We start from the raw sequence: 25,135 nt of genomic DNA on the forward strand, positions 1-25,135 counted from the left end.
TGAGCCGGATTCACTTTCCTTTTCCTTTTCCTTTTCATTATTCTTTTATTTATTTATTTTAACGACGGTCAAGATCTTTTTGTTTTTTTGAAAACGAACAAGATTGTTTTATCGACGGTCAAGATTGTTTAAGAGTTTATGATGTGGAAAAACTAATCCAAATAAAACAAGGAATAAATAATAAATATTATAGTAGTTGTTAATGTCTGCAAAATAGATATATCTTTGCGAAGACAGAAGCAGAGCAATAACACAAGTCCTGTCTTCTGAAGAGCGGTGGTGTTCGTGGCAGATTGAGTGGTGGAGACAAGGTGGGAGCCCCATATCGCCTGTCTACTGAAGGCCTTGGTGTTGCTCTCTACTCTCTGCAGAACACAATAGAAAACAGTTTCTCGAAATATTGTTTCTTATGGTAAGTTTTCGACTTTTAATTTCAGATCTTAGGCGTAAAAGTTTTACAATTTTAATTTTATGTTTTCTCTTTGAAGAGCGGTGGTGCTGGTGGTAGAGTGGGTGTGCGTCAAGGGAGCTCAAACAAGTTCATGTGTTGCGTAACCAAACAAACGTAAGTTTCTTTGCTTTTTTTTTTTTCATCAAAAGTTTACTTTTTTATCTGTATCTTCATACACATTTTAACGCATAAAAAAAATATAGAAAACAGTTTCTCACAACTCCCTCGCGCGATATTCAGTTCCTCTCAGTCTCAGTCTCTCACTTTCCTCTCAGTGTCTAGCGTCTTCTTCCTCCTACTGTCTCTCGCTTTCATCAACTACAAAGGTTTCTGTCTTCCCAATTCAAATCAAAGTACGACCATTCCGTGGCTGTTGTGAACGAAACTTTCCCACTTTACCATCATTGTCTGGCCAAATATACGATATATTTGTTTAATTTTATTATATTTCAGGTCAATAAATGTGAATTACTCTGTAGTCTGTACTTATGCCTTTCTTCTTTTGTCCTCTTCTTCTCATGTATGTCTTCTAGGTTTTATTTTTGTGTTTGCTTTTATCATTACTGATCGAATTTCAAAGCTTGAATTTTTACCATGAATTGGCTTAGATTTTTAAATTTAAAATTGATATTTGGTATGAGTTTTAATTAATTTGTGGGCTTGGGTGCTGTGTAAGTGCCTGTTAAAGCTCTGTTTGCCTTTATGGCAAAATACCCAGAAAAGTTTTCAATGAAAAACGGGTTTTAACAGACTGTTCAAGGAAGAAAATTCTAATTTATGGTGTGGAGAGGCATTTGTATTTGTAAGAATTAAGAGAGAAAGGAAACGAAAGTCCTTTTAAAATATGCTCAAGAAAACCTAGTCTTGAATTCTTTGGTATTTTCCTCGTTCTTTGGAAAATTGATCAAGTTTTTATCATTATTTTGGGACACACAAGACAAAAAATTCTAAAAGGAGAGCTAAAATTTAGAGAAAGTGGCTGTCCGTAACAAATTAAATGGGAGTTAGGCTTTTTGTTTGTTATTGATCTTTGCATTAGAAGTTGTTGGAACTTGGAAGGAGCCATGGTTATTGTACAGTGAAGAAAGTAGTATAAAATTAAAAAGGACTTTACTCTTGTGGTGTTCATTCATTTTTTCAGTTGTAAATATTCTTACCTTTTTTTTTTTGGTTGATGAGAAGTTCACGGGAAAGATGTACAACAGTGAGAACCAGATCAGTTTATGAGATAGTGAATACGGGGCAATTTGGTCTTGTAATTGTCATGTGACTTGCACATGAGCTAACTAATCGGTGGATTGCAAAGTCTGCAGAGGATATAGATCAAGGGAGTTAAGTGTGTATTCACTTCACTTAGGGGAGTAAGTATAACAGGAAGTATAATTTAGAGAGGTGAAATATAATTTTTTTCCAATTTCTTAAGACCATAAACTTATAATTATAATTATTTTTAATGTGATGAGTAAGTTTTGGAATTTAAATCTTAGAACTCATTTCTTTTTTTTTTCTTTTTGTTGAGAACTTAGGTCCAAGTGTGTAACAATTTTAATTTAATTTAATTTTTTTGAATTAGTGTTTCTAAGTTGTAATGCCTCTTGGAACCCAAATAGCCCAATTTTCTAAAGCATAAGTCAAAAATAAATAAAATAAAATAAAATTTGAATGTGATGGGTAGGTTTTGGAGTTGGAAGTAGGTCCAAAGTGTGTAAAAATTTTAATTTTTTGAATTAGGTTAGCAAATATGTGTGTGTTTGTTTCCCAAAAAAATAATTGGTAATTGTCCCACATTACTTAAAAGAGTGTGTTGTGTATAATATAATTTACCCCACCCTCCTTTAAAAGCTACCATAACTTTTGAGTAGAGTTTGTGATATGCTTTTGTGTTAAAACCCTTTTTTCCTCACCCTTGTGTGTGTGTGTGTGTTTGTTTGTTTCTCAAAAAAAAAAAAAAAAAAAAAAAAAAATAAACTTGTATGAAACGTGTCGATAAAAAATAAATATGTTATTAAAGAATTGGAGCTAAATACTCTAGTCTCTAGTTCAAATAATTTATAAATTTATTTATTTGCCCGAATTCTACTATTAGTTGAAGGAGTGTTTTTAAGTACATGTGATTGGTGCCAACTATCTAGAACCTTGTACCTCAACTCATTGGCATTTCCAGGTGTGTCTATGATATCCAAAGTTTGAATCTTCCTCCCATATTTTAACTATATGAGCATCAGGTCAGGGGCTCAGTCCTTAAGCCACTCTAAAGTTATAAAGTCGGGGCCCAACCCATCAACCTTCACAAGGTTACAAGGTTGGGGGCTCAATACCAGGCTAGGCCCCTAACAGAGGAGAACGACAATGCCTTGAGGGAAATCTTCTGTCGAGTTCAATTTGGCAATAGGTGCAAGTTTCAAGAGGGTCGCGTTAATTATGAGAAGTGAGTCCCATCTGGTCAGGAATATGTCCTAGAGCGACCCACCAACATGGAAAACTATCATTTCATCATGACAACCTCACTAAGAGAAGTCTATAAATAGAGGCCGATAATTAAAGTGAGGGGGTTGGCAATTTTTTGGGGGAAAGATACACGAGAAAAGAGATAGAGAAACGACCAAAAAGGATAAGTTCAGCACTACTAAGTTTGAGCATTCTCAGGAAATATACACAGAGGGTAACAAAATACAGATTGGGCCTAAAGTACCTTCTGTTGGGTTGTAGGGTTGGCTTTAAGAGGTTTTCCCATTGTAGGAAATTCTATATCCATCAAACACAAGTAAATTGGGAGCCTGACTCAAAAATTCATCATGTACCTTGGGCCAGGCACCACAATTGGCGCCATCTGTGAGAATCTCTTACTCAACTGAAGACCTAAGGCTAGTTTGTTGTTGCCCAAAATAGAGGGGCCACATACAGGTGAGGGGTCAGTGGGCTCTAAAGGTAATCATTCGAGGGTTTCATCCTTGGGCCAAAGAAGGTTGGAAAGGAAGCGAAAAAGGGAGCAAGATCACACGCAAGATAGGCACGAGACAAGGTTGGATTCAGATGAGGCTTCTTCGCAAGGAGAAAGATTGGTTTCCTTTGTTCCCGAACATTCGTATCGTAGTGATTAGGACCAGAAGATAGAAAACTTACGAAAGTAAGTTAAGGAGTTGGAGTTGGAAATAAGGGGCGGAAGTCGAAGAATGGATCGAGAGGAGTCGTTATGTGATCATGACTTTACTGGGGGCAATACGGGAAAGTCGTCATATCGAAGTCATTCACAGCAATCAAGAGAAAGATCTAATGAGATTATAGGGTGTTGCTCTCAAACATCGAGAAGAGATCATGGGCACCTTAACACTACTTTGGATGCCATGAGTCGGGCACTTCAGAGAGCCGCCCAGTCATTATTTAATGATGAGATAGAATGTACTGAGATGTCTAGGCATCTTAATCGTCCCCCGTTTATTTGCTATGATGACAAAACTGACCTAATGGAGCACGTCAGTCATTACATTCAGCTGATGTCCTTGTACTCTCAGAATGACGAGCTGATGTGTTCAGCTGATGTCCTTGTATGAGATGGTTTAACGGTCTAAGAAAGGGGTTTATACATAACTTTAGAGAGTTAATTCAGGCATTTGGGGCCCATATTATCACCAGTAGTCGGGTCCCCTGCCCATTGACGCGTTGCTGTTTATGAAGATGAGAAGCGGGGAGAGCCTCTGGTCGTATGTCAACAGGTACTAAGAGCTATACAATGAGATAGGTGGGGGAAATGAGCAAGTGGCAGCAAGTACGTTTAGGCTGGTGCTCCATTAGTAGTTCAAATTGAGAAGTTCGCTGACTATGCGACCTCCAAGACCATGCACTAGCTCATGAGGAGGATTGAAGAACATAAAAGGTTGGAAGACGACCGATAGCAGAGTAATGGAAGAGTGCTGGCTACCTCCCAATATAATAGGGATCCGTGGTCCATGGGCTTTTAGTAAAGGCCTAGAAGGGAAGTTAGGGCATTGGAGCCCAAGGTTCGTATATGAGGTATTAATGTAGCATTCAAGGAGCTAGTTCACAAGATTTTAGAGCGGATAAAGATTGAACCTTACTTTCAGTGGCTTGGTAAGATAGGAAAGGACCCATCTAGGAGGAATCAAAGCTTGTATTGCATATATCACTGAGAGAAGGGTCATACCACTAAACAATGTAGATTGTTCAAGGATAATTTGGAGCAAGTCGTAAAGACCGGGCATTTGAAGGAGTTCATGGTTGGGCAAGGAGATAGCACGGCAAGGCAATCGTTGGGGAACTGAGGAAATGCACTTCCTCTCCCCTTAGAAATTATTGAAGTTATCCATGCACCCTCTATTGGTGTAAGTGCAAGTCGCCGAAAGGGGGTTCGGAGTATCACCTCCCAACAAGGCCCCGAAGCTACAAATCGGCCAGAGAAAAGGCTGAGGCCGACTAGAGAGCTGATCGTTGAGATAATGTACTTCGACCTTTATAAAGGCCAGGGTTTGAAGCCGGAAGATTTGAAGAAGTATGACACGCCTCTAGTGGGGTTTGATGGGAAGGTGGTGGTACCCGAGGGGCGGATTTTGCTCCCTATTATGACCAAAGGGAAGGAAGTAATGATGAACTTCATCGTAGTTAATGCCTTTTCTTCGTACACAACAATTCTTGGTCAACCTTGGATTCATGCCATAAGACCGGTACTGTCCACATTGCATGTGAATGTTAAATTCCCCACCGAAGATGGAATTGTCGTGGTCAAGGGAGATTAGCGTGTGCCGCGACAGTGCTTGGTGGCCGCGATCAATCATAAGATCAAACAGAAGGAGCAAGTGGAACTAGAATCATTATAACAATCATAGAAACTTGAGAAGTGCACCAAGGCTAACAGTGCGGAAGCGTTGGTCCAGATTAGAATCCTCCCATTGAAAGATAGATATTGACCGTGTTGCAGTGCTGCTATCTTTGGTACAGAATTTGGATGTTTTTGCATGGAATCCATATGAGATGCCTAGAGTGGATCTAACCTTCATTGCCTATAAGTTGAATGTTGATCCCCTGGTCCCCCCTAGAAAGAAGAAGCTAAGGAGATCTGTTAAATAGCATGTGGAAGCCGTGAAGGAAGAAGTAGAAAAGTTGAAACAGGTTGACGCTATTAAAAAGGTGTTATTACTTGAATAATTGTTGAATACAGTGGTAGTAAAAAGGAAGAATGGGAAGCGGAGAGTTTGGGTATATTTTATCGAATTGAACTGAGCATGCCAGAAGGATCCCTTCCCTGTCTTGAACATGGTTTTAAAAATTGGACCGAATCGACCAATCCAACTGATTTAACCGGGAATCGGTTACTAATCCGGCCCAGTTATGACTAAAAACTGAAAATCATCCAAAAATCTAGAATAACCAGGAACCGATTAGTTCAATCGTAAAAAACTAGAAACCAGTATGGTTCAATCAGCTATTGGCCGGTTGGGTTGAAACCTAACCTCTCACCCTCACAGCCCTCAAATATTGTAGGAGTTGGAGAAGATAGAATCAAAGCAAAAACACAAGACCTGTCTTCTAAATAGCTAGCATGGTGTTGGTGGTAGATTGAGCAGTGACTGGTGGTGGAGACAAGGTGGGAGCCCCATATTGCCTGTCTACTGAAAGCCGTGGTGTTGCTCTCTACCCTCTATAGTCTATACTCATAAGAATGCAGAACACTATAGAAACCAGTTTCTGAAAATTTGTTTCTTATGGTAAGTTTCGACTTTTAATTGCAGATTTGAGGTGTAAAAGTGTTACAATTTTAATTTTATGTTTTTTTTTTCTTTTTCGAATAGCGGTGGAGTGGGTGTGCGTCAAGGGAGCTCAAACAAGTTCTTGTGTTTTGTAACCAAACAAATGTAAGTTTTTTTTTTTTTTTTTTTGGGTTGAAAGTTTTCTCATTTTTTTTAAAAACAATTTAGAAATACTGTTCCCATCCGTTTCTAAAATATCAAAATTGCACTGCCTCTTGAAGCACAAAGAGCCCAATTTTTATAGAGCATAAACTTATAATCATAATTTTTCTTTTTGAATGTGATCTAGTAGGTTTTTTTTTTTTTTTTTTTTTTGAGTTTGAATCTCAGAACTCAGATCTCTTCTTCTTCTTCTTCTTATTATTTTTTTGTAGAGAACTTAGGTCTAAGTGTGTAACAATTTTTAATTTTTTTGAATAAGTGTTTCTAAATTGTACTGCCTCTTGGAGTGCAAATAGCACAATTTTTTAGAGTGTATGTCAATGATTAAAAAAAATTTTTTGAATGTGATGTGTAAGTTTTGAATCTGATTTGAGATTAATTAAGCTCGCGGCAAAGTTTGAGATTAATAGCGAAATTTTGAGGTTTATTAAATTTCAGAGAGAATGAAAACTTGAAGTTTATTAAATTTGAGATTAATTAAGCTCGCGGCAAAGTTTCTCTCTGCTAGCGCCAATTTTTCAGATCACAATAGCGATGAAAAATAATTTTCATCGCTAAATGTTATAATTTTTTTATTATTAGTGATGAAATTCATATTTCGTCGCTAAAGCTCTATTTTTAGTGACGAAAAATATTTCCTCACTAATTTTCATCATTAAAAATACATTTTGTTGTAGTGTATACCTAGCAGCAAAACACTCCCATCTCACAAATTGGTAAGTGATACAATATTCGTTATTTATTTATATTAAATGTGTTTAGAATGTTTTTAGCTACACTTTTAGTTTGGTTATTTATTGCATAGGATAAGGATTTGCTATAATTAACATTCCCTCAGAATGATCGAATTAGTGCATTACGTGTTACACCTTCTGGCAAGCCTAAAGTTACTAGATTGCTAAAACATAGCCCAAATTAATTCCAAAAATATTATTACTTAAATTATTTTTATTTTTTACAATTATGAAAATTTCACTATGCTTTATTTACCCATCTGCCTCTAGCTCTTTAGCTTGCCCTTCATTGTTGTGCCATGCAAATCTTTATTAGTACATTTTGGACATTTTAATTGTCCATCTTCTAAGTTTAAATTAGTTTAAATATGCTTGACCATTTGTTCTATTATTTTTGTATGTCTTAATTAGGAAGTAAACAAAATGAAACGTCCAGAGATCTCAGCATCATATAAGGTAACTTCAGCACCGCCGAATTCTTCTAAAAAGAGAAAGTCAACGTCGGAAGTTTGGAACCACTTCATAAAGGAAACAGATCAAAATGGGATGGTCTGGGCCAAATGTAAACATTGTGGGAAACCCTTTTCAGGGTTAAGCAAAGACGGGACCACACACTTGAAAAATCACTTGAATTCCTTAAAATGTAAAGGATCACAAAAAGAAACTGGTGGTTTAGAAAATCCAACTGTCACCAATGGGAATTTTGTGTTTGATGAAGAAAGGAGTGGCTTGGATTTGGTAAGAATGATTATTAAGAATGGGTATCCATTGAATATGGTTGATCATGAGGACTTCAAAATTTTTATGAACAATTTGCAACCAATGTTCAAACTTCCTTCACAAGACACTTTAATTGATAAGATTCTTTGTTTCTACAGAGAAGAAAAGGAAAAACTCTGCGAACAGTTTGATAAGGTCTTGAGCTTCAGTTTAATACTTAATTTTTGGACAGATTGTGGAAAACAGAGCAAGTATTGTTCTTTTACTATGCAATTTATTGAAGATGGTCCAAAACTGAAGAAGAATATTGCCATAAAAAATGTGGAGTACAATTATACAGGAGAAACTCTTTTTGAGATAGTAAAAGGTGTGCTTCTGGAGTGGAACATTGACAAGAAATTGGCTACTATAACCGTTGAAAGTTCTTCTGCAAATAATCAAATGGTAAAAATCTTAGATAGATGTTGATGAAGCAGTATCTCGTTGATTTGCTTGGATTCGTCCAGACGGCTCCTGTAAGTACTCTGACGAACCTGTGGAGGCAGGAATTTACTCAAGTGGTCACCGGTGTGGTGCCTGCCACAACGCCTCCGATGATAAAGTCAGTATTGAAGAAGATAATGATGGATATTCGAGACAAAATGATTCAGGTGGTGATGTTGTTTTTTTATGTACCTTGTATTGGTGTTGTGAGGGTTTTATATACCTTGCCAGGGATTGTAGCCGTTGGAGTGTTAATGACTCACGATAACGTCTACGGTGGAGTTATGGACTTTAATGTGTTCCGTCGGTTAGTCCGAGTTGGTCCTATAACGGTTGGAGCTTTATTGGCGGCATTGAATGGCATTAATTCTTTTTGATGACGCGAGATATTGGTCATGTTCGTCGAGTGAAGGCAACTTCGTCTATAATTATACTCGTCGGTTACGTATTCGTCGGTACCATCGAGATGCCCCCGGGCTTTACGATCGTCGGTGACGATCGTGGGCTTGAACAGTTTTTTTTTTTTTTTTTTGTCCTTTAGGATTTCGTGCCGCATTGAATGCGTTATGGCGGCGTTGCGTGGGTCGTGGCCACGTGGCGTGATGGGGTTGGAAAGGAGTGACCCTTGGGTTTTCCGCCGATTTTCGGTTTTTCACCTACATTTTGGCTTTTAAACTCATTTCTCTGCACTTTACTTTTCATTTCCTTCCAAACTCCGGTTTTCTCCTCTAAGCATCCTCCTCGCACGTTTCTTTGCTCCTTTTTGGTTCTTAGGTTGGGCTCTTCTTTCTTGTCTCGAGGTAAGCTTCTTCATTCTCTCTCTTTTTTCTTTCTTTTTCTCTGCAAGTATCGATTTTTTGTTTTTCCTTTGTGGTTCTCCCTGTTTGTTTCTCTCTTCTTTACGTGGGAATCTTAGTATTCTTCTTTGTATTTGGAAGTTCATGGTTAGTAATTTAGAGGTTAGGGAAAGCTGTCCTTCAATTTCTTTTCTTTTTGCTCGCTTAGGGGGTCATTAGGTGTTTTCCCCAATTTGAGGGGCTTTGTTTCGGAGGGTAGCCGGTTTAGGTGTTGTTTTGGGTGATTTATACCCATTGCTCAGGGAATCCGTCGATTGGTTTGAAGATTTGGTGAAGAAGCTTAGGTTGATGTCGAGAGGTTAGGTCTAGTGACCTCGATGCGGGTTGTCGTCTAGCGACGGTCCTATGGAGGGAGATACGGCCGTCTCGACTTTTAGAGAGGTTAGGGCTTTCCATGCCCTTGTGGAGCCGTGCGGATTGGGATTCGACGCCGTCAATCGGTTTAGGGATAGATTTCAATTTCCGGAAGCGGGTCGTGTTCGTCGCCCCGACGATGACGGGGGCTTGCTCGTTTTCCCCGGTGAATTGTGCTTCTATGAGGCCGCTTTCACTTGTGGACTTAGGCTTCCCGTCCACCCGTTTGTCATGGAGCTCACGCATATACGGGGATTGCCCGGGCAACTTATGCCCGGATTCGTGGAGAATAGTGGTCTTGTATGGAAATATGGTTGACGCTAACGGGGACATGATTAAGGTAAACGAGCTCGTATATTTATACCGTCTAAAAAGAGTCCAAAGAGTACGGGTATTACGAGCTAGTACCTTGGGAGAGAAGAACCGGGATCGTCAAGGGCTTGCCTTCGTCCTTCGGATGCGGAAGTCAGTTGTGTTTGTGTGCGGGGACAATTTTGAGACTCCCTCCGACGGGGCGGGTGAGATCCCCGGGTTGCTTCGTCGGTGGGGAACCCCAGGCCTTAGGTGCGTCGATCTTCTTTCTCGCCACTTTTTTTATATATATTTTTGGAGTGATTCTTTGCTAATTTCCTTCGTCCTCGTGCGGCTAAACGAAGCCGAAGTTGAAAAGCGAGTACAAGGGAGCGCGTTGAGGCGGCCATCACTTATTCCCGATCCATTGACAATTGGGACGACTTGGTAGACCCGAGGACACTCGCTTTCTACAACCTCGGCCCCGATCCGTCTTCCTACGTCTTACGAAGCCTTGATATCGAGGAAAGAAGAGTAAGCTTCTAAGTTCGTCGGTCTTGACCCCGAGGCTGTACTTGTTCAATTTACTCTTTCTCTTACAAATTTTTCCCTTTTGCGGAGATGACGACGAAATTCAACAAGGGCATGTATGAAAAAATGAGGTCCGAAAGACGAACCCTTGTCGAGCCTCGGGAAGAAGGTGGTTCGAGTGAAGGGCAAGGTTACTTCCGTTACTCGACGGTCTCGACCACACCCGTGGTTTCGGGTCTTGGGACGACGAGGACGGCTTCTCCGGCCACTTCGGTGAAGAAATTCCGACTCCCGCTTCCAGAGGCCTCGCACATCGGACAAAGAAAAGGATGCGGCGGATCGTCCTCGATTTGGGATGACGAGAAGTTGGCGACGGATCGGGCTCGTGGGGTAGTGAATGCGAAGACTGAAGGTGCTTTCGGGTTCGACTCCGAGTTTGAGTTGATGGGTCGTCATATCCATAAACTCGTACAGGTAAATCGTTTGTTTCTCGTGACGCCTTTACACATAAGCCTCTCTCTTTCTTATTTATTCTTTTGCATGCCCCTTTTTTTTCTAGGTGTTGGGGGAAGCCGTCCATTTTTCAGCGGAGTATCAAGCTCAGGAGGCCAAGGTCGAGTCTTCGCTTTCTCGGATCAAAGTCACGGGAGATGGAGAACTCGAGGCGAAGAGGGCTGATAACCGCGATGGAGGATGTTCACCAATACAAGGACAAGGTCAAAAGGCAGGCGACGATCTTAAGGTTGAACAGGCGGATTACGGAAGGACGAGCGGCTCGCGGCCCGCGAAGGAAAAATCAAGGTCGTCGCCTCTAGGGCCATCGAGGGCTTCCGGCGGACGAAGAGTACAACTGTGCTCTTCGGTTAGTGCTAAGGGGTTTGAGCTCTTGAGGAGGTATTGCATCAAGCATCCTTCGGGGTGGATACGGGCGGCGGATATGGAGGAGGTCGACAAGGAGATCTCTCGACGGGCGCCTTAGCCGCCGCCGGCCAGAGCCCCGAGGACGTTCTGATGCTCCCGTCATCGACGCCCACACGCCCCTTGGTGGAGACGATGCCGACCCGGTAGTTTGAACCTGTAATCAAAAAGTTTTTATCACATGTATTTTTTTATTATTTTTTTTTTGAGGTGCCTGACATGTTTTTCAGGCTCAATTTCCTGGACAATTAGAAATTTTCATGTGTATCTTTATCCCAGTGTTTATGGGTTTTTTTTTTTTTTTTTTTTGGAACAATGGCCTCAGGTTTTAGGCTTTTATAATATTACATCTACTTGGATATATTCTGTTATAAAAATATATTTTTTTGTGTCCGTCAGTAATGTTCGCCCACTGGATGGGAACGTGATCACTTAAGCCTTCTCCTGTACTTAGGCGTTTTTCTTCTTCTCTTTTTTTTTGCTTCGTCAATGATGTGCCTCCGTCTATGCGGGACCTCATTACTTAGACAAAAGTTCTTTGCTTTTGTGTTCGTCAGTAATGTACATCCGTCTAGGCGGAATCTTATTACTTGGACAAAAGTTCTTTGCTTTTGCGTTCGTCAGTAATGTACATCCGTCTAGGCGGAATCTTATTACTTGGACAAGAGTTCTTTGCTTTTGTGTTCGTCAGTAATGTACATCCGTCTAGGCGGAATCTTATTACTTGGACAAGAGTTCTTTGCTTTTGCGTTCGTCAGTAATGTACATCCGTCTAGGCGGAATCTTATTACTTGGACAAAAGTTCTTTGCTTTTGTGTTCGTCAGTAATGTACATCCGTCTATGCGGAATCTTATTACTTGGACAAAAGTTCTTTGCCTTTGTCTTCGTCAGTAATGTACATCCGTCTAGGCGGAATCTTATTACTTAGACATTTTTTTTTTTTGACTCTCCGAGACTTGGTACCTGTATGAGCACATCATTTGAAAAATCATTTCATTAATTTTCAGTAATTAGTACATTCTTGATCTATGTCTGTTGGTGGTACTTCTTCAAGTTTTCTATGTTCCAAGGTCGCGGGAGTTTTTGTCCGTCCAGGGTCTCCAAGTGATAGCTGCCTTGTCGTGAGTAGTGCACGACCTTGTAAGGTCCTTCCCATGTTGGGCCAAGTTTCCCGTGGGCGGGGTCTCTAGTTGCAGTCGTCACCTTACGTAAGACGAGATCGCCAATTTCTAGTCTTCGAGCACGACCCTTTTGTTGTAGTATTCGGTCATCTTACGGCTGGTACTTCAACGTCATGTTCGATGCCTTGTCCCTTACCTCGTCTAAGCAATCCGGATTGATTCGAAGGCGGGTCATCGTTATTCTCCTCGCGGAAGACTTCTCGCCGAGTGCTGGTCATACCCACCTCGGCGGGATTCTTTGCCCCGGTGCCATAAGTGAGCTGAAGGGCGTCTCTCCGTGGGGTTCTTCTTTGGTCTGTAGGCCCGCGAGACATTGGGCAATTCTTCGGCCACGCGCCCTTGGCTTCGTCTAGTCGTGCTTTTATGATCTTGAGCGAGTGTTCGATTAGTTACCTCCGTACGTCCGTTGGGCTGGGTGCCCGAGGTGACGAGAACTTATTCTTGATACCCGATCCGAGCAAAAGTCTCTAAATCCCTGTCGAAGTACGGCCATTGTACGAAAATGATCGTTTGTGGGATCCCGAACTGCAAATTATGTTTCTCCACACGGCCCGCGGATTCTTGCCTCTGTGATCGTTGCTATTGCTTCTGCTTCAACCCATTTAGTGAAGTAGTCGATAGCGACGAGCAAGAATCGTACTTGTCCTTTTCCCGACGGTAACGGACCGACGATGTCGATCCCCCGTTGTGCAAATGGCCGGGGGGAGGTAATCGTTGTCATCTTCTCTGTGGCAGCCTGCGGGACGTTCCCGAACCTGCGGCACTTATCGCACCTCTTGACGAGCTCCATAGCGTCTTCTGCATAGTTGGCCGAGAAATACCTTTCCCCAATAACCTTACTTGCAAAGATCTGGGCCGGCGTGGTCCCCGCATATCCCTTCGTGGATTTCGTGGAGGACGTGCCAGCTTCTTCCTCGTCGAGACACTTCAAATAAGGCAAGGAGAATCCTCTTTTGTATAAGGTATCATTCAAAATTGTGAATCGCTGCCACTTGCTTTAATCTTCTGGCCTCCATTAAGTCATGAGGAAGATGTCGGGTCTTGAAGATATGAGACGATCGGTTCCATCCAACCACCGTGTTCGGATGGGGAATACGGGACTTCCTCGATGCTAGGGTATTTCTGAATCTCCATGAGAATCTCCTTGTTCATTGGTTCTTCTATAGACGAGGCCATTTTGGCGACCTCGTACGCCTGCATTTTGGCTTCTCGGGATCTGACGAAATTCAACTTGTCGAACCCACGAGCTAGATGCTGCGATCAACTTGAGGTACTTCTGCATCCTTTCTTCCTTCGCCTCATACTCTTCACGATCGCCCTATCGCTAGTTTCGAGTCACTCTGAATGAGCAAGTTCTTAATCCCGAGGGCATTGCCAAGTCTTAGTCCCGTCAGTATGCCTTCGTATTCAGCCTCGTTGTTGGTCGCCGGGAATTTTAATTGGACTCCATATTGGAGTTTTTCTCCAGTGGGGGTGTTTATAATGATCCCTACTCCTCCCTCTTTCGGGCTGACGATCCGTCAGTCTGAATCGTCCACTGTTCCGCCTCGTCCATGACATCACCCTCGTTTGGGAAGGTGAATTCTGCTATGAAGTCCGCTAGAGCTTGCGCCTTGATGGCCGTTCTGGGATGGTATTCGATGTCGAACTGGCTGAGTTCGATTGCCTTTGGACCATTCTCCCATTTGCTTCGGGCTTGCTCATGGATTTCTCGATGGGTTGATCCGTCATTACAAGGATAGGGTGTGCTTCGAAGTATGGTCGTAGCTTTCGCGAAGCCCTTATTAGGGGCGAAGACAATCTTCTCAATCTGGGGTATTTAGTCTCTGCTCCTTGGAAGGCTTGGGACATAATAATAAGCGGGAGCTGCTTCTTGTCTTCTTCTCGGATTAAGGCAGCGCTGACAGCTGTGGACGAGGCTGCCAGGTATAAATAAAGGTTCTCTCCTGCTTTTGAGGGACTCAAGACGGGCGGGCTGCTCAAGTAGCGCTTGAGTTCTTGAAAGGCTGCCTCACAATCGTCGATCCGGGCGAACGCTTGCTTCAACGTTTTGAAAAATGGGAGGCATTTGTCAGGTCGCTTTAGAGACGAACCTATTCAGTGCAGCTATTCTTCCTGTGAGCTTTTGGACATCTTTGATGGTTTTGGGGGATGCCATGTCGAGTATCGCTTGCACCTTCTCCGGATTTGCTTCTATTCCCCTTTGGGATACCATGAACCCTAAGAACTTTCCCGAAGCTACCCCAAAAACACACTTACTAGGGTTGAGCTTCATACGGTATCTTCGGAGGGTATTAAATGTCTCTCCCCGGGTCGTCAGGTGAGTTAACTCTTCTTTGCTCTTGACGAGCATATCGTCCACATGTACTTCCATATTTCTCCCAATTTGCTTGCGAACATCTTGTTCACCAATCTTTGGTACGTTGCCCACTGCGTTCTTCGGTCAGAAGGGCATTTACCTTATAGCGGTAGAGTCCTTGGCTTGTGATGAAGGCGGTTTTTCACGATTTTCCTCGGCCATCTTTATCTGGTTGTAACACGAAAATGCGTCCATGAATGTTAGTAATTTATGTCCGGCCGTAGAGTCTACCAGCGTCTATCCTCGGCGGGGGAAAACTATCTTTCGGGCGAGGCTTTGTTTAGGTCCGTGAAGTCTACACACATTCTCCATTTTCCATTTGCTTTCTTCACTAACACGACGTTGGCCCGGCCATTCGGGATAATAAACTTCTCGGATGAAGCACACTTTGTAATAATACGGTAACTTCTTCCATGATTGCTTGGTTTCGTTCGGGGGCAAAGACCGTCGTTCTCGCTTGGACGGGTTTCTTCTCGGGATCTGTCTTCAACTCGTGTTGGATTACACAGCATGGTATGCCGGCATATCTTCGTGACTCCATGTAAATACGTCCAAATTTCCTTTAAGTAAACGGACGAGCTCATTCCTCATCTCGGGGCCTATAGTTGTACCTATTCTCGTCACCTTCGAGCTTTCCCCCTCGAAGCGAGTTCTACCGTTTCTAGGGCTTCCATGTTGTCTTCTTTTTCTCTTTCAATCGTCCATGTGTGGTTTTCTCCTGCAGCCAACACGGCTTGGTAGCACTCTGCGGCTAAGACTTGATCTCCTTTTACCTCGCGACCCGCTTCTTCGGTCGGGAATTTTATCTTTAGGCGGTAGGTGGACGTTGCGCCTCCCATTGGTTGAGCGTGGGCCTTCCAATGATCACATTGTACGAAGAGGGGCGATCTGGCAACCGGGGGTCCGAATGACGAGTCTGCGCTTCGGGTATGCGCCTATCGTGACTTTTAGTGTCACAATGCCCTTGGGGTATGCCGGTCGCCGCTAAAGGCGGACGAGGGGGGACTCGAAACGGACGCAATTTACCGGGGCCTAGTTTCAATTGTTGGAAGGCCGATAGGTACATAATGTACGCGAGCTACCGTTGTCGATGAGGATCCTTTTAGTATTGAACCCTTCAATTGTGAGTGCTATCACCGGCGGATCGTTATGGGGCTGCCGACTCCCCTCGCGTCCTCTTATTTGAGAAGAATATATCTTGGTTCGTCCGTCTGTGTTTCAATGGGGGTTCCATGTGGACGCGCATTTTACTTGTCTACAGTACGTTTTCTTGAGGGACCTATACGATCCCCCCGCATGAAAGGTCCTCACTTGCTATCGTGCTTATCTCCCCGATCACTTCTTGTGGTTGAGATCGGCGACTCTCGTTTTTGGACGAGGGCTCTCGTTGGCTCGTGTCGCCCTCTGCGAATTTCTTGGATTCCACCCGCTTCTTGACAAACTTCGAAGTTTTCCTTTACGCTATGTCCGGTTCTTCTATACGGTCCCCTCGGATCTCGGCAATCTTCGTGTAATGGCCGTGGTCCTTGTGGAATCGGCGGTACTTGCTCTTGTCCGTACACTTGGTGACGAGTGCGGGGGCTTTGGCCACTTTAGGTGGTGTTGATCCTGGATGCATTGTCAAAATTTTGTCAACGGGCATAATTAGGGGTGTGAATTTTACCGGTCGTGGAGCTTTCTCGTCTTTCCGTCTTGTCGGTGTCACCTCTCCATGACGGCTCGGACGCTCCTCCTCTTTTGTCCCCTGCGTTCGTCTTCCTTCCTTCCTTCCGTCTTTAGCTTCCCTCGTCTACGATGGGCGCGAGTGCGTCCTCGGCGTTCATGTACTTTTGAGCTTTCGGTAACATTTACGCCATCGTCGGGGCGGATTCTTTGCTAACGAGACGACGAATTCTCTGGACTTAAGCCACTGCCTTAAATGTCGTCGGTTGGACCTTATCGTACGCATCGTCCACCTCTAGGGTCTCGAGTGAAGCGTTTCACATACGATCGCAAGGTCTCCCTCTCTCCTTGCTTAATAGTGAGTAGGTGATCCGGCGGTCTTTTGGGTCGTTGCCCCCGACGAAATGGCGCGGAAAGCACTTAAGCGCTCGAAGTTATCGATGGACGAAGTGGGCAATCTTGTGAACCACTCTCGTCCGGCTCCCTCGGCGTAGTTGGGAATGAACGACACATGATCTCGTCGGGGATTTGAAGGCCTAAGGTCGTCTTAAAGGTGTTAAGGTGATCTTGGGGGTCCTTGAGCCCGTCAGGCTCGGGCGGGGGTAGCGAAATTTTGCCGGTACCGGTCTTTCTAGGGCTGCCATGGTAAAAGGAGAGTCCGTCGCTCGACCATTTTATCCGAGGCTTCGATCGGTCTTCTCTTTGATGGCGTTTCTTAATTCATCCATCTCCTTCCTCATCTCTTGGAGGATGTCGGAATCTTGCTCTTACCGGGGTTACCGTTCTCCGTCGGTCACTCCTCCGCGACTATCCCCTTCGTCTTCTTGAACGGCTCTTGACCGGTTCTCTTCTTGCTATAACCTCTGTCTCATCTCCGGTCTGTCTTGTAAGTTCTTCGACGGTGGCTGCGGGTCGGACTTCTTGTGCCAAGGCCGGCGAGTCCGGGTTGGATTCCATACTGGAAATTTGGTGGGAGCTGCGTTCTCGTTGTATGACAAAGTCGTTCCCACGAGGCGGCGCCAAGCTGATGTAAACGGTATCTCGTTGATTTGCTTGGATTCGTCCGGACGGCTCTGTAAGTACTACGACGAACTGTGGAGGCAGGGAATTTACTCAAGTGGTCACCGGTGTGGTGCACCGCCAACGCCTCCGATGATAAAGTCAGTATTGAAGAAGATAATGATTGAAATACCAGAAAAAATGATTCAGGTGGTGATGTTGTTTTTTTATGTACCTTGTATTGGTGTTGTGAGGGTTTTATATACCCTTGGGGATTGTAGTCGTTGGAGTGTTAATGACTCCTGATAACGTCTCTGGTGGAGTTATGGACTTTAATGTGTTCCCGTCGGTTAGTCCAGCTGGTCCTATAACGGTTGGAGCTTTATTGGCAGCATTGAATGACATTAATTCTTTTTGATGACGCAGATATTGGTCATGTTCGTCCGTGAAGGCAACTTCGTCTATAATTATACTCGTCAGTTACGTATTCGTCAGTACCATCAGATGTCTTGGTGATCAAGGTAATTGCCATCCTTTCAGAGAGAAAATATTTCACATCCGTTGCATTACACATGTAATAAATCTCCTTGTTAAGGATGGATTGGATGAGATAGATTATTTTCTTCATAATATAAGGAAGGCTATCAAATACATGAGTGAAACAACAAAAGGAAAACAAAAGTTTGAAGAGGTTGTAAAGAAATTACATTTAGAAGGCAAGGACATTACTTCTGAAGGTGTTTCTTTAAGGTGGGATTCCACCTTTTTCATGCTTCGAATTGCATTGGAGTTAAGGAGGCAGGGGGAAGCATTTGTTGACCTACAGAGTAGTAATTGTGTCTTCCCTATGAATTTATCTGTGGAGGAATGGGATAAGGCAAAAGTCGTGCACAAATGTTTGACTTTTTTCTATGATGCCATATGCAGTTTTTTTGGAAGCAAATGTCTTAGTACAAATGTGTATTTTCGTAAGATTTTTTATATTTATTTTAGTTTGGGTCAATGGCCAAAAATTGACTTTGCAAATAAGATGGCAGATCATTTTGTTGGCTTCTTTGTTCGTGTAGAATATGTTTACGGAATTGTAGCAGTTTTTGACCCACGAACAAAATTTGACTTTGTGAAGTACCCATTCAAAGAATATTTTGATCACAGTTACAAGCGTTTGAATGAGGAAGATCTTGGCGATATGTTTAATTTATATGCCAAATACCTTACGAGTCAGAGGTCATCTTCTTCCTCCATTAATAATGATAACAGCTATTCCTCAGATGGTGATAATGGTGATAATAGCTATTCCTCAGATGGTGATCATCCTTGTAATATACTAGATGATTGGAAAAAAAGAAATAGACAAAGTACAGAACTTGAAAAATATTTAAAAGAGCCTCTTGAACCTGATGAAGAATTTGACATATTGGATTGGTGGCATACCAAGAGTCAAGATTCTCCAACTCTTTGGACGATGGCTCGTGATAGCTTGGCAATTCCAATGTCAACCTCTACATCAAATTCTGCTTTCTGTATTGAAACAATGACACTCGATCCAATTTTCAATGATTTGGATCCTGACGTTATAGAGGCATTGTTTTGTGGGAAGGACTGGTTGGACAATCCTGTAAAGATGTAAGTACGATTTTCATTCATTAAGAATTTAAATTCCTTTTATGTATGCCTTCTATGCATTCCTTAATCCTTATCCCATTTCATTCTATATAACTTCAGCACATCTAACAAGGACAATGACCACTCTATTGCCAACCCAGAACCCATGCTTGAAAATCCTGGTTCAACTTCGGGTCCTGAGCCAGTTCAAACTGGTGATACTTTACATGTTTGGTTGGGGACTTTGGAACCTCAAGAGGCACAATCTCAATCTATCATTTGTTTTGCTATCTATATTTCATTTAAGAAATGATGTTTGTGTTGGCACTGCTTCCACTTGCAGAAACACGATCTCTCTAATGCTGACACGGAACTCATGCCCGCAAATTGTAGTGCAACTTCGTGTCCTGAGCAAAATCTACTTCCAATTAATGTATAATGAAATAGAGTAATGTTACATGCACAAACTATTTTACAACATTTTTACAAAATGTTGATGCGACCAACCTCTTGTTGGTTTTCATTTAAGCTCATTATTAATATCACTTTTTTATTTACTAATATTTACTCACTATATCAGCAGTTTAAAAAATTTTCTATAAACTAGTTTATATCTTTACTATTATTCAATGAAATTTACCCCATTTAAGGTACAAATCAAATATGCAAAATTGTAAGGCATAAACTTTAAACTAAATGAAAATTACGTTAAACTTTCCTAATAAAAAAAATGATAGGATTGTGATATTAATTAAAACCTTATATCATTTATGAGCATTTTTTCTCCTTAATACTTTTCACGTCAACAATTTTCCTTTTAATTTATTATGAAAACTAAAAGAAATATTTTTTTTATAGAAATAATTACAACATGCTACTAATCTTATAGCTCGAACATTTTTCTCCTTAAACCCCCAAACACTTTGTACATAGGGAGGTACCAATTAGCTATAAAGCCTTTGGCTAAATATATATATATATATATATATATATATATATATATATATATATATATATATTATTAGGAAAGAAAAATAAAAAGAAAATTCCTATTGTATGTATTAGGAAAGAAAAATGAAAAGAAAAAGGTATTGTCCCTATTGTAATTAATTCATAAAAAAGATCTCTCTAATATATTCTCTCTAATATATTGGACACACTCCTTATATAGTTTTCGGAACACTCATTTATTAGACAAGCTGATTCTCAAAAAAAAAAAAAAAAAAAAAATATATATATATATATATATATATATATATATATATATATATATATATATATTATTAGTCAAGCTTCAGGTAATTTTCATTCAAACCTAATGATTTCAAATAATTTTTTTTTTTTGAGAAAAAAGTAAGTGAAATTTTATTAAAGAATTAAACATCAAATACTTTCATTTAAACCATATAGTTTCAAATAGTTTTTATTACACCTAATAGCTTCATCTTTCATATGGTTTTATTTATACCTTAATAAAGTTTTGGACGTGTGTCATTTAAATGTAATACTTTCAAAATATTTCCTTTAAACCTCCAAATTTGAAATAAATTTCAGTTAAAGCAGATGGTCACATAATTCTTAACGATGGGTTAACATAATTTGTGATAGATTTTTTAAATAAAACCTTTAAAAAAAAATTGATGTTTAAATGAAACATTTCGAAAGTTTAAGGTTTAGATTAAACATATTAAATAGTCCAAGTTTTATAAGTTTTACTCTTTTTTTTATTTTTATTATTATTTTTTTTATATTGAGGTATTTAGTCCCATAGCAGAATTTTTTTTTGCTATTAACTATTTGAATGCAAGCATATTAGAATTGTACAAATAACTGTCACGAGCCTCATAGTTGACCAGAATTACCTACTATCATTTATAAGGAGAACTGAGATTTGGATCCCCTTATAGTTGAGTAGCAGCAATCTTTTTAGCTAATCTTGCATTAAGCCATTAAAGACATTGCAATCTTTGAGAATGATATTGTTTTCAAGTTTAGGAATGTAGCAAGGGAACGTACTTTACACACCAATTACCTAGACCAAAATGATGTTGTAGATGTTAAAAAAGAAATGAAGATAATATCTCAATCTATAATCCAAGTCACAATGGATCAAGATAATACAATACTTACTAAAAAAGAATCTAAGATAAAGTCTACATCTGTAGTACAAGACAAAATGAACTAAAATGATATAGTACACATTAAAAAGGAATCCAAGACAGTGTCACCATCTCCAATCCAAGACACATTGGAGAGAGACCACAATGTTTACATTGTTGGGCTAACCCAATCCAAACAAATACCTGGCAACAAAACACTCCTATCTCACAACATGGTAAGCATGGTTGTCAAAATCGTGATCCGGATCGTAAAATTGCACGATTTTACGATCTCACTTCACCAAAAAGTTTAAAATCGTAGTAAGATCACAAAAATGTTAGGATCATGTAGGATCGTATAAGATCGTAAGATCATATGGGATCCTACCGATCCTACCATTTGGCTTGAAATTTTTTTTTTTTTTTAAGTGGGATTTATTTGGGTAAACCTAAATCCACAAGCCTAACGGGTTTTAGAAGCCCAATAATGAATTGAAGTCCCAAATTTACCCTTATGTCAACATAAAATCTAAAAAAAAACCTATGGTATAAGTTTAACGTTTTCAAAAACAAAACCTAAACTATTTAGAAACACAAAGCTCCAGCATGCACCTCTGTCCCGCGCCTCCTCAGCCCTCTGTCAAAAACCCAGCACCTCTCAGCCCTGTTAATGGTGAGCCATCACTGCCTTTAAGCTTTCTTAACTTAACTTAAACGTTTAAAAGAAGAAAAAAACCCAGTAAAAAACCCAGCACCTCAATCCTACTCCTCCTCACTCCTCTGTCAAAAACCCAGCACCTCTCAACCCTCTCAATGATGTTGCCATGAGCCATCGCTGCCTTTAAGCTTTTTGGTAATTTGCTTTGGTAGTTAGTACTTAGTAGTTTATCATTTATTTGTACTTTGATAGCTTGATTCCATATTGTTGTGTTGTGTATATGATTTTGACAAAGCTTTTAAGGTTTTTGTTTTTCTATTTTGTTAACTAAATTAAGTAAAATTTGAAAAATTATGAAATAGGATCTTCATTATTTAATTAGCTAGTTTACCTTAGATTAAAAATTCTCTTTTGGATTACATATTGTAAAATTGTAGTTAGCTAGTTTTTATATGCTAACTAGCCTAACTTATTTTGGATTTGGAACTTAGAATTTGGAAAACATTTTCCATATGTGTAGATTATATTTTGGTACTTAGTTGCTAATTAAACATGTACTGAGCTTTTTAGATACATTATGTCAATAGTTAAATATATTTTGCTTCGTTAGAATGACATAAGAACGATGTGGTGCGTGCAAATTACATTTTATGATGCAATTTTTTTTAAATGGAAGGATTCATATTTTAAGTGATTATATAACATACAAAGTCACTATCAATAGGTTTTTTGTTTAAAATCTGAAAATAAGTAGGATCTTACGATCCACGATCCGATCCTACGATCTTCGATCCTACTTACCTCCCACGATCCTAACTACGTAGAATCCCGATTTTGACAACCTTGATGGTAAGTGATATATAGTATTTGTTATTTATTTATTTTTGTGTTTAGAATGTTTTTAGCTACACGAATTTTTTTTTTTGGTTATTTATTGCATAGGATATAGATTTGCTATAATTAACTTTCCCTTATAACAATCAAATTAGTTCATCATGTGTTACACCTTCTGGCAAGCCTAAAGTTACTAGATTGCTAAAACGTAACCCAATTGTCACATTACAAGTTGTAGTTTCAAATTTGTAAAAGTGGAAAAAATAAAAATAAAAAATACGTTGTAGATGAGGCCATTGATGTGTACATTAATATATAAGCATGCAAATACAACATATTTATATATGTTAATTTTTATATACTATATTTTTTTAGGAATTTGGATTGGTTGATGAGGAGATTATGAATGTGTTCAAACCATATACTGAAATTGAGAAGATCATATGTAATTACATTTTCAATGAGGATTTAGATGGGAGGTTTGTCTCTTTTTTTGTCTTTTTTATTTTTATTTTTATTTTTATAGAAGTTAATATTAATGAATTTATTGAATAAGATCTAACTTAATAATGTCAATGTCAATGAATAATGTTTAGTGAAGTTCTCGTTGACATGAAATATGAGTTTGGTGAACGTGCGGCTTTCAAGGCCTTGCTCCCTAACCAATGGATAACTGATGAGGTTTGTCCGTTAGTGTATGAAATTTAAATACATTTTTATATATTTGTGTTTTTTAATTATACACTAATTATTACAATTATGTTGTATTTTAGATTATTAACTTGGTCATTTGCAAGATGACGAAAGAGAAAAGGTTTTCAAAAATACATGCATGGTATTTGCCAACGCGTTTTTCCGTAAGTTGCGTTATATTTTAGGTTGTGCTTATATTGTTTATTTATTACATCATTTTTTTTTTCTTTTATATATGTTTTGGGTTGTTCTTATAGTGTTTAATTAATACCTTAATTTTTTTTCTTTTTATATATGTTTGTAGCAAAGAATGATGTATGAAGATGGCAATCCCACACTTTCATGGTTTAAAAAGTCATTTAGGGACAATGACAAGTATATGTCAAAATTGGTGAAATGTAATCAGGTAATTTTACTTAACACACATATGTATATTACACTAATACATGCTAATACATTGTTCATTTGTACTTGTAGATTTTTATCCCTATGAATGACAATGATAGACACTGGTACTTATGTGTTGTTGAATTAATACCAAACAAATGTATATATATACTGGACTCTTTGCCAAGCACAACTAAGCAAGACATTCGAAAAAAAGATGTGAAAACTGTGGTATTGTTTCTTTATCTTTCAACTCAATAATAATTTTGTTATTTGATTTTGTTAAGTTTTGTACTAAAGATTTGCGTTGAATTTCAACTTTGCAATAGGTAACAGGCCTTGATAAGTTATTGAGTTATTTGGAGAAAGACAACTATAATGATAGTATAACCAAATTTGCATTGAAATCACCCCCCTCAAATCCTAGACAAAATAATGGGTAAGTGTTAGTTAAACTAGTACATATGGATAAGTGTTGTGGGCATGTTTCAAATTTTACAATTTTAACATTTTTCATATTTCAGGTATGACTGTGGCATGTATGTTATTAAACACATATGTACAAATATTTTCAACTTCCATTTGCCCTTTCAGGCAATATATTTCTTAGAAGTAATTACAAGTTTTCACATAATTTGTTTAAACTTCTTAATTACATGTCTAATTATTTGTAGGAGGGCGAGTCGGAACGTTTTCGATATAAGTTGGCAGCAAATCTAGTGCTTTCAAAAGATAATGAACAACGTTCCAATATTATTGAAAGGGCTAAAAAAATTCCACTAAAGGATTACTTTCTGTCACTCAAATGACCGTGATTTGTATAAAAGAATGAATGGGAGACTGAAATTTTATTTTTTATGATCACAAATGTATGTGTTTTGCGCATGTATTCTGCTTCAGTGTTCAGGCACTCATTCTTTTTAAAGTTGCATTGTTGAAAATTAGATTTGTGATAAGAATTGGAAAATAAATTTGTAGGATACATCGAGTTATGCAAGATATATATCCTTCTCCTCCTCTCCCTCTCTGCATCTCTTTTGTTTAATCCATTCACTGGATGTGGAGTAGCATTTAATGATAACAGTTCATTTGGATGCAAACTGTAGAAGGTGCTTTATAGTGCAAGAAAGTAGAAAGTATTCAAAGTGGTTATTAGGCAGTGTTTTATGAAGTGATCTGATCACTTGGAACTGAAGTATAACAAGAGCATCATACGTACTTCACGATTCATTTGTCCTAAAAAGGCTAAAAATATGTATGTCACACCCCGAACTCAACTATACAGATAGACACGTGACAATTGCCGCACGCTTATAAAGTAAGCACCCTATAAGTGTGCGAGGCCTTCTTAGCAACTAAAATTTATCCTCAAAAATTAATTCAAATAAATTCAA

The 25,135-nt window shown here is 39.6% G+C and overlaps 1 protein-coding gene and 1 long non-coding RNA gene across 4 annotated transcripts; both read left to right on the top strand.

Annotated features, from left to right (window-relative positions):
• Positions 1 to 224: 224 nt before the first annotated feature.
• Positions 225 to 6,297, top strand: LOC142630354 (uncharacterized). 3 transcript variants are annotated; one of them, XR_012843289.1, is made up of 3 exons: positions 225 to 412; positions 489 to 565; positions 6,256 to 6,297. It is a non-coding gene; the product is annotated as an uncharacterized LOC142630354 (long non-coding RNA). The 3 variants fall into 3 exon arrangements; XR_012843287.1 differs by lacking the exon at positions 6,256 to 6,297 and adding an exon at positions 655 to 966; XR_012843288.1 differs by lacking the exon at positions 6,256 to 6,297 and adding an exon at positions 692 to 966.
• Positions 6,298 to 7,524: 1,227 nt separating this feature from the next.
• Positions 7,525 to 24,461, top strand: LOC142632384 (zinc finger BED domain-containing protein RICESLEEPER 1-like). The gene is made up of 12 exons (XM_075806806.1): positions 7,525 to 8,292; positions 13,294 to 13,305; positions 17,987 to 19,091; positions 19,191 to 19,299; positions 19,414 to 19,503; positions 23,037 to 23,140; positions 23,258 to 23,342; positions 23,435 to 23,518; positions 23,659 to 23,760; positions 24,071 to 24,180; positions 24,266 to 24,280; positions 24,416 to 24,461. The coding sequence occupies exons 1-12, from the start codon at positions 7,533 to 7,535 to the stop codon at positions 24,459 to 24,461; spliced, it is 2,622 nt and encodes an 873-aa protein (XP_075662921.1). The 5' UTR covers positions 7,525 to 7,532.
• Positions 24,462 to 25,135: the final 674 nt, after the last annotated feature.

The sequence above is a fragment of the Castanea sativa genome, chromosome 4, assembly GCF_040712315.1.
Source record: "Castanea sativa cultivar Marrone di Chiusa Pesio chromosome 4, ASM4071231v1".
NCBI classification, from domain to species: Eukaryota; Viridiplantae; Streptophyta; class Magnoliopsida; order Fagales; family Fagaceae; genus Castanea; species Castanea sativa.